The following is an 18458-nucleotide window of genomic DNA, read 5'->3' as shown; positions in this document are numbered from 1 at the left end:
AAAAAAAACAAACATTACATACTTACATTCCGTGTCTGTCCTCCGGCGCTGTGCTTTCCTCTGCACTGTCAGCGCCGGTCAGCTGGAAAGCAGAGCAGTGACGTCACCGCTGTGCTATCTGGCTGGCCGGCGCTGACACAGGATGCAGGAGGAGTGCAGAGAAGCACAGCGCCGGGGACAGACAGCTGAAGGTAAGTATGTAGTGTTTGTTTTTTTTACGTTTACGCTGGTAACCAGGGTAAACATCGGGTTACTAAGCGCGGCCCTGCGCTTAGTAACCCGATGTTTACCCTGGTTACCAGTGAAGACATCGCTGAATCGGCGTCACACACGCCGATTCAGCGATGTCAGCGGGAGATCCACCGACGAAATAAAGTTTCAGACGATCTGCTACGACGTACGATTCTCAGCGGGGTCCCTGATCGCAGTAGCGTGTCAGACACAGCGAGATCATAACGATATCGCTGGAACGTCACGGATCGTGCCGTCCTAGCGATCAAAGTGCCACTGTGTGACGGTACCCTAACAGTCACTCTGGTTAACCTCTTACCAACATCTGTCACTCATGTATGGAGGACATGTACACTGCTTGTATGGAAGCAGGCTCAGCACCTGAGCCTACTCCTTACTGCATGGGTGCCGACTCTTTTACATATTTGGTACCAGAGAGTAACTACTGTATAATCCTTTAAATGTTGCAGTCAAGAATAACAGTGGTATTTAAAAAATTTAAAAGTTTAATATGGTGGCATTTATGATATGTTATGATATGAGTATTTGTCTTTTTCAAACTAGTACAAAAATGTGGAAAACCATGTTTTTTGTGCTATTCCATTCTTTTGGCCCTCATTAGCAAAGGTAGGGTCATTAGCTAAGCTAGGTTACAAGAAATCAATTGATGGAATATCTGAAGTCATGTTTCGGTTTATGAGACATTATAGCTATACAAAAAGCATTTTTACTCTGTTGGGAAAAAAGCCTCCTTATACTCCCTCAACCATGATTATTCATCCAGGTAAAACTAAATTCACAGGGAAATGTTAATATCATTTTGTTGTAATAGGCTGTAATGACTAGTACAGAATTGTGAAATATTAGTGTCCTGAAAGAGTTCATTTGCAAGGGGTTAAGATCTGAAAAAGCAGCAGTGCAAACTAATTAATCCCACACTGAACAGATAGCAAGTGACAGCCGCTATTATCAAACCAATTAAATATGTTTACAGTCCCATCACATACATTTGTTAGATAAAACCTGATGGTTTTCTTTGCATTTTTACAGGACCTGTTGTTCAGTGTCTGTGCTTTGAATATCATCTCTACAATTGTCTGTGCCTTGGCTACAGCAATGTGCTGCATGCAGATGGTTTCTGCTGATGTTCTACAGCTGGTAAGTAGCACAAAAGATATAAATCCTTGGTTGTGAATTATGAATCCATCTACGCTGTGACGACTACGGCTCATTTTATACAATCTCTGTTCTGTACGCTGATAATATACACCAAGAAAATCTTCCAATGTATACATCTACATGTTCATAGACTGGCCAAATGTATGTAAAAATGGAATCATGTTGCCGTATAGTTAGTCAGCAGCCTCAACTGTACTGAAAAATAATAGTTATCTACAGTTTTCAATTAAATGAAATAAACAAACGTATTCCACACAGTATAGCTAATTACAAAAAAATATATATTGAATAATATATAATGGTCATGGAAACCAAGCCATGATGTAAACTTCTCACTAGTCTTGGATTTCTTTATCAAGAAGAATAGGGGAAAATCGAGAACAGGAGAACATAACACTTCATAAACCATTGTTATTTCTGTCAAATCTGAGATGACTGTGATAAAGACTCTAATGTCAGTGTGATTTAGGCCTGAACGACAGGTATCAATTGTAAGAAATGGTGTTAGAATTGCCTAAATGTAATTTTATTTCTGTCAATCAATGCTCAATTATCAAACTACAAGGCATTATACCATACAGTTATCTATATCTAGTGGCCAGGAATTCATCGTTGGAAATAAATTGGAAATTAGAGAACTCAAAGGCATACCTACAGGCTACCGGGCCTGCAAAATGTATGACGAGGCTTGTACCGACCATGTGCCATTTATTATACCGATGTCTTCTTGTATAGCAAAAAAGACATTAACCCCTTACTGACATCGGGCATAATAATAATACGCCAATGTCGGACTCCCTCCCTTTGATGTGGGCTCCGGCGGTGAGCCCACATCTTTCCCGGGACATGTCAGCTGTTTTGAACAGCTGACATGTGCCTGCAATAGCTGTGGGTATAATCATCATCCACTCACGGCTATTACCAGTTAAATGTCGCTGTCAAACTCTGACAGCGGCATTTAACAAGCGCTTCCGGCAATCGCACCGGAAACCCACCCACCAGAAATGGCTTTTATTAATGTGGGAATAATATGCAAAGTTTATGCTAATTTGACTATCAGTAAAAAGTCACTGACTTTTCCCAACATATCTAGCGGCACTATGTCAATTCACAGCATGGAAATGACGTATTTGTTCAGAGCAACACGGTCTTCAGTGTTGTGGAGTGAATGTATGCCCAGTTCAAGTCTCTCTGCCTGAGTATGAGCATTAGAAGCGTAGTGCAGAAGATTCAGTGAGAAGCCGTGCCAAACACAAGAAGGAAGCATGCTTTCCTTGAAAAATAGTTGCAAAAATCAAAGGTTTTAGATAGTAATTAACATACAAATTAATTAATGTATGTTTAAAATAAGAAAACACATATATAATCTGTTGTTTCAGATGCTGGGGTCATCTGAAGGCAATTGTTTATGCTGTGACGATACGAGATGTGCAGCATCTGAAACAACGGATACTGGAAGCCTGTGCTAGCATTTCTTCTGCAGTGTTGCTATCAGTGTGTCAAGAGTGGGAGAAAAGGGTTATATTGACAATCCAACACTATGGGCAGCACTTTGAACACATTTTATAAGTGGTCATAAACTTGTAAATAACTTATGAGAGAATACAGTTATGTTAAAACCAAGCACATCATTGTTTTTCTTGTGAAATTCTCAATAAGGTTGAGGTGTCACTGACCCTCTTCCCATGAAAATAAAGTTGGATCCAAAATGGCTAACTTCAAAATGGCTGCCATGGTCATCACCCATCTTGAAGAGTTTCCCCCCTCCCATATACTAATGTGCCACAAACAAGAAACTGATATCACCAACCATTCCCATTTTATTTAGGTGAATCCATATAAATGACCCACCCTGTATGTCAATTCATACTGCGCTGTATTATCTGCACAAATTGTTATGAAGGGAACCTGAAACTGCTTTTATACATTTTAGATAAGGTGAATTTACAATTAGCACATTCTTTCTGTTCATAAATTCACATAATTAATGCTTAGATGTTTTCAACTGATCTTAATATGACATCAACATAATGAATCAGTCTTTTATGCTTAAGGTATAAATTAAAAAAACAAACAATATATTAAATTAAATGAATGTTCTGTTCATGGTTGGGCACATATTGCAGATTTTATATATTTTCTTTTTTTCTACATTGAGAGTTCCAAAACAAGCATTAAAATTTAAGTAAAACACAACGGAAAAGTATTAATTACTGGTTCTAAATGAAGGAAGTAAAGAAAACATAATAAAGAGAAAATAAAATCTTGGTTACTGCTCTGAATTTTCTTGTACGTTAATTGCTTCCTCTAAATTGCATAACAAGGAAGCAGTTGGTTGATGTGAGCTCAGATGCATTGCTGTTCTTTCTGCCCATGATAATTTTAAACATCCAGAGACCACTTTGGTAGGCAGAATAACCATTTACATGTGTGATGTTTGTTTAGTCTCTTGCTTAAGAATTCTTATTGTCCAGCATCTGCCTTTATTGTCTTCCCAATTATTGTAATTCTCTGCTAATCCCCAAGTACAGTTTACCAGAATGTAAATGAGGGCTTCTCTTCTTGGTTGCAGACAGTTTTTCTTATTCCAGTCCATGTTGCTTTCCCAGTGGATCCTCTCTTCACCAGTTGTTACATCTGTTCAGAAGGCACATAATAGGCACTGATGATTTTTTTGCAGTTGACAATTAGAATAATTTTAATGTAGATTTTTTTTGTCTTTGAGTTATTTGACATTTTACTGTTATACACTATTGCAAAACATAAAAAATACATTGACTTCCTTAGTAGATATTTAGATCATTTTAAGCTCAGCCAAACATCCACTGCACATGCCATACATGTATGATGTAAGTTGAGAGTAGGTGTGTGGAGCAGGGTCAGAGCCACCATACATGGGAGATATGTGCTGTGACATACAGCCAGGATCTGCCTCTAACAGCTGAGGCCAGCGCGGTGCTCTGCCCTATGCTGTAAGTCTGTGACAATGGCATTTTCAGCATGCAAACACCATGTGCCAATTGGCACCAAATGACTGTTATCATGGCGATCCATTGAAACTCAGCCTTTGGCTGGGCATCAAAAGAGACTTTGATCTTTATAATACACAGAAATACTGAAGCATTGCTGCTTGACGATCACAGGACCAAGTACCCTGAAGGGAGTAAGAAATACGGTAAAATCAATAAAAAAAAGTTTTAAAAAATTAAAAAGTATGAACATTCAACTCAAACACCGTGCCCCACATTAAAAATAAATGTATTAAGCAAAGATAAAAAATACATATATTTGATATCATTTCATCAATTAAAGTCCGACCTATCAATATGTAGCATAACTTTACTCGATTGGTAAAAACTATAAAAATAAAAAAATAAAAAAAGTTAAAATTGCGTTTTTGTTGTCGCAATTAGTAAACTGGAAAGTTAAGGGGTTCGTACCAAACTTGTAGTGTCCGGTGCTCGACCACGAACACAGACTACTTACTGTATGTCCGGTTTCCTGTTTGGGTTCATCATCCTAATAAAGCTTGCTGAAAGGCTGCAGCCAATCAACAAGCTTTAAGGCTGTTGGCATTTCCGGCTCCATCACAGCCATGCCAAGTAATTGTCATGGGGAGCCTAGGTAGGCAAAGCTAATAACCTGGGACCCTTCAATATCCCTCAGACTAGGGAAACCCTGTCTGTCCCTCTCCCAGAGATTACACTGATGGGGTGCTTGTCAGGGCCGCCAGGCCTGACCCTGTCTCCTGTTTCAGTACTAATCTGAAACCTCCACCCTCTACCCAGTGATAATTCCTCACACCAACCCCTACAGAAAGCACAGACAGGGAAAACCAAAAACGCACCACGCCGCAAACACACTCAGGAAAACACTATAACGTGCACAGGGCAAAACAAAACACAAATAGGAAGGAGAAATATGCCAAAGGATCATACACCACCAGATATGATATTTCCACTCCAAGACCACCACTCCGAACCGAGATCACCAGGTACAAGACACAAGCTATAATCAGCGATGCTCAAAGTTCAGAAGAACTATTTAATGGCCGTGGGCGTGACCCAGCCCCCAATCCAAGTACCAGCTAGATTAACCCCGGACAACCTAGATAAAATCTAGCCGGCGCCACTGAGCGCATAGTGGATGAATGAAGAATTACCGTTGTCTGTCAGACGCCCTAGTGTGAATAGCATCCGACATGACAGTAATGGCATGGTTGTTATTGGCCGGCATAACACATGACCCAGCCTGACTGTGTAAAATAAATAATTTCAAAGTAAAATGACGTTCAGACTCTGTTAGGGCTAGCGGAACGCACCAAATTATAAAAGAGATGGTATAAGGTGCATTCGCAGCCCGGGGTCCACCGTGCAGAGATGGAACCTGCTGCTGAGTAATGACGGACTATATGGCAGTACAATGTGGATACACACATGGGTTAACTTCACCCTGTGTGAAGGAAACAAGCCCTGTTGCGTCACAGGGCCGCGGTACCGCACCAAGAGCGCAAGCGAGGAGTTTCAGGACTCTATCCCAAGACACAGGATTAGAGTACGTTCAGACCACTTGCACTCGACACCGCAACTGGAGTGTTAAAGTAACAGAAATTATAACTTAGAGCACAATAGTGCGTGCTGTGCCGCTTTGGCGGATGCCACTAACCACCCAGGCTTGGGATAGGAAAGCGCTCTATAAGCGCACGGCGCCACACTGGCGGTTACAGCAATAGACGCTGTATCGTGTGTCTTTATGTTGACAGCTTAGTCGGGCGCTAGACAGCAAGCATCCACCTTTAGCGAACAGTCATACACAAGGGAGGGGATGTTAAAGAACGACTTGCACTCATCAAAACACACACGATTCCAAATGTACACTAGCGCATGGCTGTGCGGCCATGTGAACCCTTTATAGCTGCAGCAAGAACAGGATCTTTCAAGAAAGACCAATGGGAGTCAGCCACAGTAGAATAACACATTCAGTACCTTCCTAAAGGACCATTGGGATTTGCTGCAGTATTTAAGCATGTGACCCTTAATCTTGCCCTGGTCATCCTCAGAAAGAGAAGAGCATGACTTAGTCCCAAACACGTCTGCTTGCCGCTGCCCAGTACTGGCTACAATGTCTGCCAGCTGCCAGCTGGAAAGGCAGCAGTAACCAGTCATCCAGTATCAGCCTGAGCTAGACGCTGAGACCGACATCTCCGCTTAGCAGACTCCACTGCGGCTGGAGAACAATGGGAGACCGCAGCGGAGATGGTTCAAGATTCCCACTGTGCAGAGGCAGGATCTCGACACCTAACAGACTCCATCTTTTTTAATAATAAATAATCTTTATTTTTATGTAGTGCTAACATATTCCGCAGCGCTTTACAGTTTTGCACACATTATCATTGCTGTCTCTGATGGGACTCACTATCTAAATTCCCTATCAATATGTCTTTGGAAGAAACTGGAGTGCCTGGAGGAAACCCACGCAAACACAGGGAGAACATACAAACTCCTTAAAGATGTTGTCCTTGGTGGGATTTGAACCCAGGACTGCAGCACTGCAAGGCTGCAGCGCTAACCACTGAGCCACCGTGCTGCCCTATATAACAAGCTGAAAGAAAACAGGCAGTTGTGTGCTGGTGTTATTATTCTGGGAAGTGGCCAATATCCATAAAGGTTCCCAGCCTATTAGTATCAGTTCACAGCTGTCTGCATAGCCTTTACTGGTTATCAAAATGGGGTACCCAAAAAATATTGTCCCCCCTCCCACACTACTAACACCAGCTCTCAGCTGTCCCAGAACTGACACATCCATTAGATGCGCCATTTCTGCAGCTTAGCCATAGCTCTTCCCACTTGCCATGGTGCATGGGCAAGTGGGGTCATGTCTTTGGGGTTGATGTCAGCTATTTTATGTCCCCTGACATCAAGCTCAGGGTTTAGTAATAGAGAGGCCTCTGTCACACACCCCCATTACTAATCCCATAGTAAAAGGAAAGACACAGAGAAAAGTCTTTTAATTGAACAAAACACTCCTCGACAAATCCTCTATTTTACCCATTTACCCATTTATTATTATAAAATTAAAAAATCAAAATAATCCTCACCTTTCTGCCATTAATCGATAATGATGACGCCCCACAATGATCCCAACTCTCCTACATCCAGATGCAGTGCTGAGCTGTGACATCAGTAATGTGACCACTCAAGATGAGCAGCTGGAACACTCTGACAGTACTGTAGTGTGGGAATCTGGCTTCTGCAAAGAGCAATGGCATCACAAAGTTATCTCAGTTTATAGTGAATGAACTGCGGTAAACTTCCTGAGGTCACATCAGTTCACAGACGCCGGTTCTTACAAATTCAGCGTGTGTGACGGACTGATGAGCAACCACTCTTAATCTGGCAAATGTGCTGGACCTGTGAGAACCAGTGCCTGTGAACTGAGGTGACCTCAGTAAGGTTACTGTAGCTCATCAGCTATAAACTGCAATAAAGTTAGTGATGTCTCTGTGTGTGTCTTTTTTACTTTTGACTATGAGATTAGTAGTGGAGGTGTCTTATAGATGCCTCTCTATTACTAGCCCCTGGGTTTTGTGTCAGCAGACATAAAACAGCATCAACCCAAAAACCATTACCACACTTGCTAACGTACCAGGGCAAGCAGGGAGAGCTGTGGCTACGTGCCACAAATGGCGCAGCTAATGGATGTTCCTTTTCTGGGGCATCTGAGGGCTGATGTTATTAGTCTGGGAGAGGACCAATATCAATGGACCACAGCTGTCTGTATAGACTTTTCTAGTTATTTAATATAGGAGGACTCCACATCATCTATTTTTTGCCCTCCCATTTTAATAACTAGAAAAGGCTATGCAGACAGCTGTGAGCTGATATAATAGGTTGGGAACCTTTATGGATATTGTCCCTTTCCAGCTATGTGCTTTACCTGAGCTGGTTCTAAAAATAGGTGTGGACCCAAGTCATTTTTTTCATTTGTTTATTTATTTATTAACAAGGAAAGTAAAATACACAACCAAGGTAACCTTAGTTCACAGCCTCCAGGTGTTCCAGCAGCTGGAAACTCCAGTAACCATAAAGTGTCCCTGAAAGGCTCCCATGAGGTTTCTGGGCCTTACAGCTGATAGCTGCAGGCTGATATTATTAGGCCTGGAAGAGGCCATGGATATTGTCCCTCTCCCAGACTACCAACACCAGCCCTCAGCTGCTCTAGAAATGAAATATCCATTTATCCATTTCTGGTGCTTAGCCTTAGCTCTTTCCTCTTGCCCTGATGCATTGGCAAGTGGGTCAATGGTTTTTGTGTTGATGTCAGCTGTTTTATGTCCACTGACTTCAAACTCAGGTATTAGTAATGGAGAGGCAATTGCCCATTTTGCTTCCTTTTGCAGCCCACTAGCCCTTACTATGAAAATTTTACAGCACCAAAGTTCAAATACCCATTGGCTTGTATTGAGTTCGGACCCAAACCAAACTTTTAATTGTATATTCGTCGAACTTGCCAAACTCGAACATCCATGGGTCACTAGTCGTTGCAAGTTTCAAGTTTTAGAACATGGCGACCCAAACATCCCCAAATTGTTTTTTTTTTTTACATTTTTACAAATTTACAAACATTTTTGTACCACTAAAATAATACAAAAACAGGACAAGTTTGTTATCTCTGTATTTGTACTGGCTTGGAGAATCTTGATGTCAGGTCATTTATACAGCACAATGGACAAAACCCAAAAAGTGTTGAAATTGTGTTTAATTTGCAATTTCACTGCACTTGGAATTTTTTTCCAATTTTTCAGTACATTTTATGGTAAAATAAATAGTGTTATACAAAAGTACAACGCATCCTGCAAAAATCAAACTTCTTTTTCTATGTGGATTTAAAAATTAAACAGTTATGAATTTTGGAAGAATGGGAGAACAAAACAAGATTGGAAAAGTAAAACTGAAAGTACATGTCACATCCTCTAACCAAGTTTTTGTGCATTTTATTGTAAATCATCAGAAATCTGTCCTTGATTACTTTATTTTTAACTAGGGTTGAGCGACCTTTACTTTTATAGGATCGGGTCGGGTTTCACGAAACCTGACTTTTTCAAAAGTCGGGTTGAGTGAAATCGGCCGATCCTATAAAAAAGTCGGGGTCGGGGTCGGCCGAAACTCGAAACCCAATGCAGTGCATTGGGTTTCCAATGGTTCCCAGGGTCTGAAGGAGCGGAAACTCTCCTTCAGGCCCTGGGATCCATATTTAAGTGTAAAATAAAGAATTGAAATAAAAAATATCGCTATACTTACCCTCTGACGCGCCCTGGTCAGGATGGCATTCCTATTAGGTATATACTCACCCTCGGACACGCCCTGCTTCTTTCCGGCAGCCTTCCTTCCTAAGAATCAGCGCTTGCAGGACCTTGCGTGACGTCGCGGTGACGTCGCGGCTTGTGATTGGTCGCGCGAGCGGTCACATGGGCGGCCGCGCGACCAATCACAAGCCGCGACGTCACCGCGACGTCACCGCAAGGTCCTGCAAGCGCTAATTCGAAGGAAGGAAGGTTCCCGGTTAGTACCAGGGCGCGTCAGAGGGTAAGTATAGCGACATTTTTTATTTTAATTCTTTATTTTACATTAAATATGGATTCCGATACCGATTTCCGATATTGCAAACATATCGGAAATCGGGATCGGAATTCCGATACCACATTCAGAAGATCGCCGACTTCACACAGGGGTCGGGTCGGGTTTCATGAAACCCGACTTTGCCAAAAGTCGGCGACTTCTGAAAGTGGCCGACCCGTTTCGCTCAACCCTGTTCTTAACCCCTTTGTGGCCAAATTTTTTAAATCTGACCAGTGTCACCTTACATGCTAATAACTCTTGAAGTCTTCAACGAATCCCAGCCATTTTGAGAATGTTTTTTCGTGGCACACTATAATTTATGATAGTGGTAAATTTAGGCTGATATGCTTTGTGTTTATTTACAAAAAAATATCAGAAATTTGAGAAAAATGTAAAAAAATTTGGAATTTTCAAACTTTGAATGATTATTCCATTAATCCAGATAGTCATACCATAGAAATACTTTAATAAATTACATTTCCCTCATGTCTGCTTTAAATCAAAACAATTTGTAAAATGTTCTTTTGTTAACATTTTAGGAGGTTACAAATGGAGCAGGAATATTTCATTTTTTCAAGGAAATTTACAAAACTTGTTTTTTTAGGTACCTATCCAGTTTTGAAGTGAGTTTATGGGTTCTATATATTGGGAAACCCCCAAAAGTGATACCATTTTAAAAACAGCACCCCTCAACATAGTAACATAGTAACATAGTAACATAGTTAGTAAGGCCGAAAAAAGACATTTGTCCATCCAGTTCAGCCTATATTCCATCATAATAAATCCCCAGATCTACGTCCTTCTACAGAACCTAATAATTGTATGATACAATATTGTTCTGCTCCAGGAAGACATCCAGGCCTCTCTTGAACCCCTCGACTGAGTTCGCCATCACCACCTCCTCAGGCAAGCAATTCCAGATTCTCACTGCCCTAACAGTAAAGAATCCTCTTCTATGTTGGTGGAAAAACCTTCTCTCCTCCAGACGCAAAGAATGCCCCCTTGTGCCCGTCACCTTCCTTGGTATAAACAGATCCTCAGCGAGATATTTGTATTGTCCCCTTATATACTTATACATGGTTATTAGATCGCCCCTCAGTCGTCTTTTTTCTAGACTAAATAATCCTAATTTCGCTAATCTATCTGGGTATTGTAGTTCTCCCATCCCCTTTATTAATTTTGTTGCCCTCCTTTGTACTCTCTCTAGTTCCATTATATCCTTCCTGAGCACCGGTGCCCAAAACTGGACACAGTACTCCATGTGCGGTCTAACTAGGGATTTGTACAGAGGCAGTATAATGCTCTCATCATGTGTATCCAGACCTCTTTTAATGCACCCCATGATCCTGTTTGCCTTGGCAGCTGCTGCCTGGCACTGGCTGCTCCAGGTAAGTTTATCATTAACTAGGATCCCCAAGTCCTTCTCCCTGTCAGATTTACCCAGTGGTTTCCCGTTCAGTGTGTAATGGTGATATTGATTCCCTCTTCCCATGTGTATAACCTTACATTTATCATTGTTAAACCTCATCTGCCACCTTTCAGCCCAAGTTTCCAACTTATCCAGATCCATCTGTAGCAGAATACTATCTTCTCTTGTATTAACTGCTTTACATAGTTTTGTATCATCTGCAAATATCGATATTTTACTGTGTAAACCTTCTACCAGATCATTAATGAATATGTTGAAGAGAACAGGTCCCAATACTGACCCCTGCGGTACCCCACTGGTCACAGCGACCCAGTTAGAGACTATACCATTTATAACCACCCTCTGCTTTCTATCACTAAGCCAGTTACTAACCCATTTACACACATTTTCCCCCAGACCAAGCATTCTCATTTTGTGTACCAACCTCTTGTGCGGCACGGTATCAAACGCTTTGGAAAAATCGAGATATACCACGTCCAATGACTCACCGTGGTCCAGTCTATAGCTTACCTCTTCATAAAAACTGATTAGATTGGTTTGACAGGAGCGATTTCTCATAAACCCATGCTGATATGGAGTTAAACAGTTATTCTCATTGAGATAATCCAGAATAACATCCCTCAGAAACCCTTCAAATATTTTACCAACAATAGAGGTTAGACTTACTGGCCTATAATTTCCAGGTTCACTTTTAGAGCCCTTTTTGAATATTGGCACCACATTTGCTATGCGCCAGTCCTGCGGAACAGACCCTGTCGCTATAGAGTCACTAAAAATAAGAAATAATGGTTTATCTATTACATTACTTAGTTCTCTTAGTACTCGTGGGTGTATGCCATCCGGACCTGGAGATTTATCTATTTTAATCTTATTTAGCCGGTTTCGCACCTCTTCTTGGGTTAGATTGGTGACTCTTAATATAGGGTTTTCATTGTTTCTTGGGATTTCACCTAGCATTTCATTTTCCACCGTGAATACCGTGGAGAAGAAGGTGTTTAATATGTTAGCTTTTTCCTCGTCATCTACAACCATTCTTTCCTCACTATTTTTTAAGGGGCCTACATTTTCAGTTTTTATTCTTTTACTATTGATATAGTTGAAGAACAGTTTGGGATTAGTTTTACTCTCCTTAGCAATGTGCTTCTCTGTTTCCTTTTTGGCAGCTTTAATTAGTTTTTTAGATAAAGTATTTTTCTCCCTATAGTTTTTTAGAGCTTCAGTGGTGCCATCCTGCTTTAGTAGTGCAAATGCTTTCTTTTTACTGTTAATTGCCTGCCTTACTTCTTTGTTTAGCCACATTGGGTTTTTCCTATTTCTAGTCCTTTTATTCCCACAAGGTATAAACCGCTTACACTGCCTATTTAGGATGTTCTTAAACATTTCCCATTTATTATCTGTATTCTCATTTCTGAGGATATTGTCCCAGTCTACCAGATTAAGGGCATCTCTAAGCTGTTCAAACTTTGCCTTCCTAAAGTTCAATGTTTTTGTGACTCCCTGACAAGTCCCCCTAGTGAAAGACAGGTGAAACTGCACAATATTGTGGTCGCTATTTCCTAAATGCCCAACCACCTGCAGATTTGTTATTCTGTCAGGTCTATTAGATAGTATTAGGTCTAAAAGTGCTGCTCCTCTGGTTGGATTCTGCACCAATTGTGAAAGATAATTTTTCTTGGTTATTAGCAGAAACCTGTTGCCTTTATGGGTTTCACAGGTTTCTGTTTCCCAGTTAATATCCGGGTAGTTAAAGTCCCCCATAACCAGGACCTCATTATGGGTTGCAGCTTCATCTATCTGCTTTAGAAGTAGACTTTCCATGGTTTCTGTTATATTTGGGGGTTTGTAACAGACCCCAATGAGAATTTTGTTACCATTTTTCCCTCCATGAATTTCAACCCATATGGACTCGACATCCTCATTCCCTTCGCTAATATCCTCCCTTAAAGTGGACTTTAGACAAGACTTTACATAGAGACAAACCCCTCCTCCTCTCCGATTTTTACGATCCTTTCTAAACAGACTGTAACCCTGTAAGTTAACTGCCCAGTCATAGCTTTCATCTAACCATGTCTCGGTTATTCCCACTATGTCAAAGTTACCTGTAGATATTTCTGCTTCTAGTTCTTCCATCTTGTTTGTCAGGCTTCTGGCGTTTGCGAGCATGCAGTTTAGAGGATTTTGTTTTGTTCCAATCTCCTCACTGTGGATTGTTTTAGAAATGTTCTTACCTCCCTTCTGAGTATGTTTTCCTGGGTCGTCTTTGTTCGAGTCTAATGTTTTTCTTCCCGTCCCCTCTTTCAACATATTGAAAAAAAAGGTCAAATTTGTCCGCAGAATCCCAGCTTGGTCTGAAATTTCACAAATAGCAGTTTATTTTATTGCTTTACATTATGTTAAGTGAATTAAAAAAAACACCTGAATGGACAACCCCTTTAAATTCCTACAGCTATGATAAGACACACATACTGTATGTGTCTGTGGTTGGTCTGTTAGGCATCAGTGGGTATACTGCAAAAATGACGCAAGAACATTGGTGTAGACTACATTATGCTAACAGACTGTGTAAAAGCTAACTAAGGTGAAGGTGCATTAAATCAATAACACTTATTGACTATCTCTTGGTTAAATGGGACCTGTTGTGGATAATGATCATTTATCACTTACTGAACTACATCTCTCTTTTATAATGGTGGAGTGTTAATAAACAGGGCTAATTCACTTACCTTCTTTTATTACCAGTGGGTAAGGAAAAAATCCACAAAAGCCTTTAATCTTTGAAAAATAAAAACAATTAATTAACATTTTACATTTTAAAATAAGATGCTTCAAGTACAATAAAAGTGCTTTAATAGTATGTTTTTTTATAGTCTCACAACAATAAAATTATTTGGCAATGTAAACAGATCAAGGTTTAAAAGGCTCATTGCTTTGATGCAGGATTTTTAATTTTGTCTGTCCCACTACCCGTTGACAACCATAAATGATGGTACTTTATGGAGAATGTAGGACGATTACTGGTCTGGTTTATTCATATTTATGTTCTGGCATTTGAGTTTGGGTTTTTTTGTGCCATTTTTATATCATGTGGTAAATTTTACCAAATTGTTTAAAAATACATTTCATTTTTCAATTCTTCTTTTTTTGAAAGTCTCTATATCTTTAACACAATTCTCTTTTTTTGTGTTAATAGTTGTGAGGTTTACTGTTTTTATCAATGTTGACATACAAATGTGAGTATTATTTTTAGATTATTTGGCACCGTATTTCATCATTTTGTCAAACATTTACCATACACCAAAAAGAAGACGTGCACTGATGGACAAAGACAAGAAAGGTCCCCGATTTAAGCACAATATTTGGGCTCTTTGCAGTCCAATAGCTCATCAAAATGCAAAATTCCTCCTACAGTTAAGTCCATATATATTTGGACAGAGACAACATTTTTCTAATTTTGGTTATAGACATTACCTCAATGAATTTTAAACAAAACAATTCAGATGCAGTTGAAGTTCAGACTTTCAGCTTTCATTTGAGGGTATCCACATTAAAATTGGATGAAGGGTTTAGGAGTTTCAGCTCCTTAACATGTGCCACCCTGTTTTTTAAAGGGACCAAAAGTAATTAGACAATTAACTCCAAGGCTATTTCATGGACAGGTGTGGGCAATCCCTTCTTTATGTCATTCTCAATTAAGCAGATAAAAGGTCTCGAGTTGATTTGAGGTGTGGTGCTTGCATTTGGAAGGTTTTGCTGTGAAGTAAACATGCGGTCAGAGGAGCTCTCCATGCAGGTGAAACAAGCCATCCTTAAGCTGCAAAAACAGAAAAAACCCATCCAAGAAATTGCTACAATATTAGGAGTGGCAAAATCTACAGTTTGGTACATCCTGAGAAAGAAAGAAAGCACTGGTGAACTCATCAATGCAAAAAGACCTGGGCGCCCACAGAAGACAACAGTGGTGGATGATCGCAGAATAATCTCCATGGTGAAGAGAAACCCCTTCACAACAGCCAACCAAGTGAACAACACTCTCCAGGAGGTAGGCGTATTAATATCCAAATCTACCATAAAGAGAAGACTGCATGAAAGTAAATACAGAGGGTTCACTGCATGGTGCAAGCCACTCATAAGCATCAAGAATAAAAAAGCTAGACTGGACTTTGCAAAAAACATCTAAAAAAGCCAGCACAGTTCTGGAATAACAGTCTTTGGACAGATGAAACCAAGATCACCTTCTACCAGAATGATGGAAAGAGAAAAGTATGGCGAAGGCGTGGTACAGCTCATGATCCAAAGCATACCACATCATCTGTAAAACATGGCAGAGGCAGTGTGTTGGCTTGGGCATGCATGGCTGCCAGTGGCACTGGGTCACTAGTGGTTATTGATGATGTGACACAGGACAGAAGCAGCCGAATGAATTCTGAGGTATTCAGAGTCATACTGTGTGCTCAGATCCAGCCAAATGCAGCCAAACTGATTGGTCATCGTTTCATACTACAGATGGTCAATGACCCAAAACATAAAGCCAAAGCAACCCAGGAGTTTATTAAAGCAAAGAAGTGGAATGTCACCTGATATCAACCCAATTGAGCCTTCATTTCACTTGTTAAAAGATTAAACTTCATACAGAAAGGCCCACAAACAAACAGCAACTGAAAACCACTGCAGTGAAGGCCTGGCAGAGCTTCAAAAAGGAGGAAACACAGCGTCTGGTGATGTTCATGAGTTCAAGACTTCAGGCAGTCATTGCTAACAAAGGGTTTTCAACCAAGTACTAGAAATGAACATTTTATTTAAAATTATTTAATCTGTCCAATTACTTTTGGTCCCTTTAAAAACAGGGTGGCACATGTTAAGGAGCTGAAACTCCTAAACCCTTCATCCAATTTTAATGTAGATACCCTCAAATGAAAGCTGAAAGTCTGAACTTCAACTGCATCTGAATTGCTTTGTTTAAAATTCATTGTGGTAATGTCTATAACCAAAATTAGAAAAATGTTGTCTCTGTCCAAATATATATGGACTTAACTGTATATTGAAGGTGGAAATGGGCCCCCTTACGTCTTGAGTCTCGGCATAGATTTCAACAATGATATGTCCTCCCCTGCAGACATGTTCTATAACATACCTATAGATTTACCATTTTGCAGGAAAAGGTTTTGTTTAAATAGATTTTCAAGCCATTGTGTTCTTGCATTCACTTTGAACCCTTGCACTCTTTTTTACAACATGTCAATAAAAAATGTATTTCTTAACCCCTTCACGACAAATGACGTATGTTTACGTAATTGGGCGGGTCCCTGCCTTTAATACAGTCTTAGAAGCTGAGTCCGCATCTTTTCCCACACTTGATGGCTGATTTAATATGCCGTCAAGTGTCTCTAACAGACAAGGAGGATCTGAGATCCACCTGCGGTTGTTAACCAGTTAAATATCGCTGTCAATTACCAACAGCAGCATTTAGCACACACAGGAAGAAAATTATTTAAAAAATTTAAAAACACATAAGTTCAAATCATCCTGCTTTTGTGCCATTAACAATAAAACTTAAATGCAATTTTAAAACATATACATATGTAGTATATCAGCATTCAGAAATATCATGTCTATCAAAATATAAAATGTCAAAATATAAAATAAATCAATCTGATCAGTAAATGGTGTAGTGGAAAAAAATAAAAACGTGACAAAAAATTTTTTTTAGTCACGGTAACATTGCAATAAAATGCAATAAAAGGCGATTAGAACATCAGATTTACTATAAAATGATATCAGTCAAACTTCAGCCCAGGGAGCTAAAAATAAGCCAACACACAGCCCCAGATCCCTAAATATGAGAACATTGTGGGTAACAGAAAATGGTGACAAAAGAGAATTTTTTTGGGACAAATGTCAGAATTGTTTTCTCATCATTTAAATAAAAAAAACTATACATGTTTAGCATCTGCGTACTCATACTGATCATATTACAAGGCTAGTTTCACGATGTATCAAACATGGCAAATAGAGAAAAAAATTGTGTAATTGCTAGTGTTGAGCATTCCGATACTGCAAATATAGGGTATCGGGCGATATTCACTGTATCGGATTTCCGATACTGAGTTCCGATACTTTTAAGATATCGGATACCAGAATCGGAAGTTCCTATAGTGCAATAATGCACTATAATGGAGTGTGGGTGGTGCGTGGGTGGAGACTGCATGTCTGGGGGTGCGGGCGGGGTCTCTGCGTGACCGTGGGTAGTCTTTACGGGCCTGCTGGGGGTTTATGCGAGCCTGCCAGGGGTCTGTGCGGGCTGCCGGGGGGTCTGTGTAGGCCTGCTGGGGGTCCGTGTGGGCTGCCGTTCTCCACGAGAGATCATCGTGGGACACTCGTGGATTTCTGTGGATCAGGGAGTATATCGTTTGTTTGTTTTTTTCATATATTTTACAGATGACACTGGCTTCGGGATCAAAGTGACAAGTGATGGTGAGTATGTACTCTATGTTATATGTACTGTATGTCTGTATGTACTGTATGTATTGTATGTAATGAATGAATGTACTGTATGTAGTATGCATGTAGTATGTTGTATGTATGTAGTATGTATCTAGTATGTATGTAGAATGTATATTGTATGTATGTAGTAAGCATGTATGTTGTATGTAGTATGTATGTATGTAGTATGTATGTATGTAGTATGTATGCATGAGGTATGTATATATGTAGTATGTATGTATGTTGTATGTATGTAGTATGTATGTTGTATGTATGTGGTATGTTGTATGTATGTTGTATGTATGTATGTAGTATGTTGTATTTATGTATGTAGTAAGTATGTAGCATGTTGTATGTATGTTGTATGTATGTGCGTTGTATGTATGTAGTATATAATATGTTATATGTATGTTGTATGTATGTGGTATGTTGTATGTATGTTGTATGTATGTATTTTGTATGTATGTAGTATGTATGTAGTATGTAATATGTATGTTGTATGTATGTTGCACGTATGTAGT

At 39.9% G+C, this 18458-nt stretch overlaps 1 protein-coding gene across 4 annotated transcripts in view; it reads left to right on the top strand.

Annotated features, from left to right (window-relative positions):
- Nucleotides 1-18458, top strand: part of ENTREP2 (endosomal transmembrane epsin interactor 2) — a 1647307-nt gene that overhangs the window by 1388112 nt on the left and 240737 nt on the right. For all 4 annotated transcript variants that reach the window (XM_069765839.1, XM_069765840.1, XM_069765842.1 and 1 more), the window contains one exon: nt 1282-1389. In XM_069765839.1, coding sequence (XP_069621940.1) covers nt 1282-1389 — 108 coding nt within the window. The remainder of the gene's footprint in view (nt 1-1281; nt 1390-18458) is intronic.

The sequence above is a fragment of the Ranitomeya imitator genome, chromosome 4, assembly GCF_032444005.1.
Source record: "Ranitomeya imitator isolate aRanImi1 chromosome 4, aRanImi1.pri, whole genome shotgun sequence".
NCBI lineage: Eukaryota > Metazoa > Chordata > Amphibia > Anura > Dendrobatidae > Ranitomeya > Ranitomeya imitator.
This window is presented reverse-complemented; position numbering and strand designations above follow the sequence as displayed.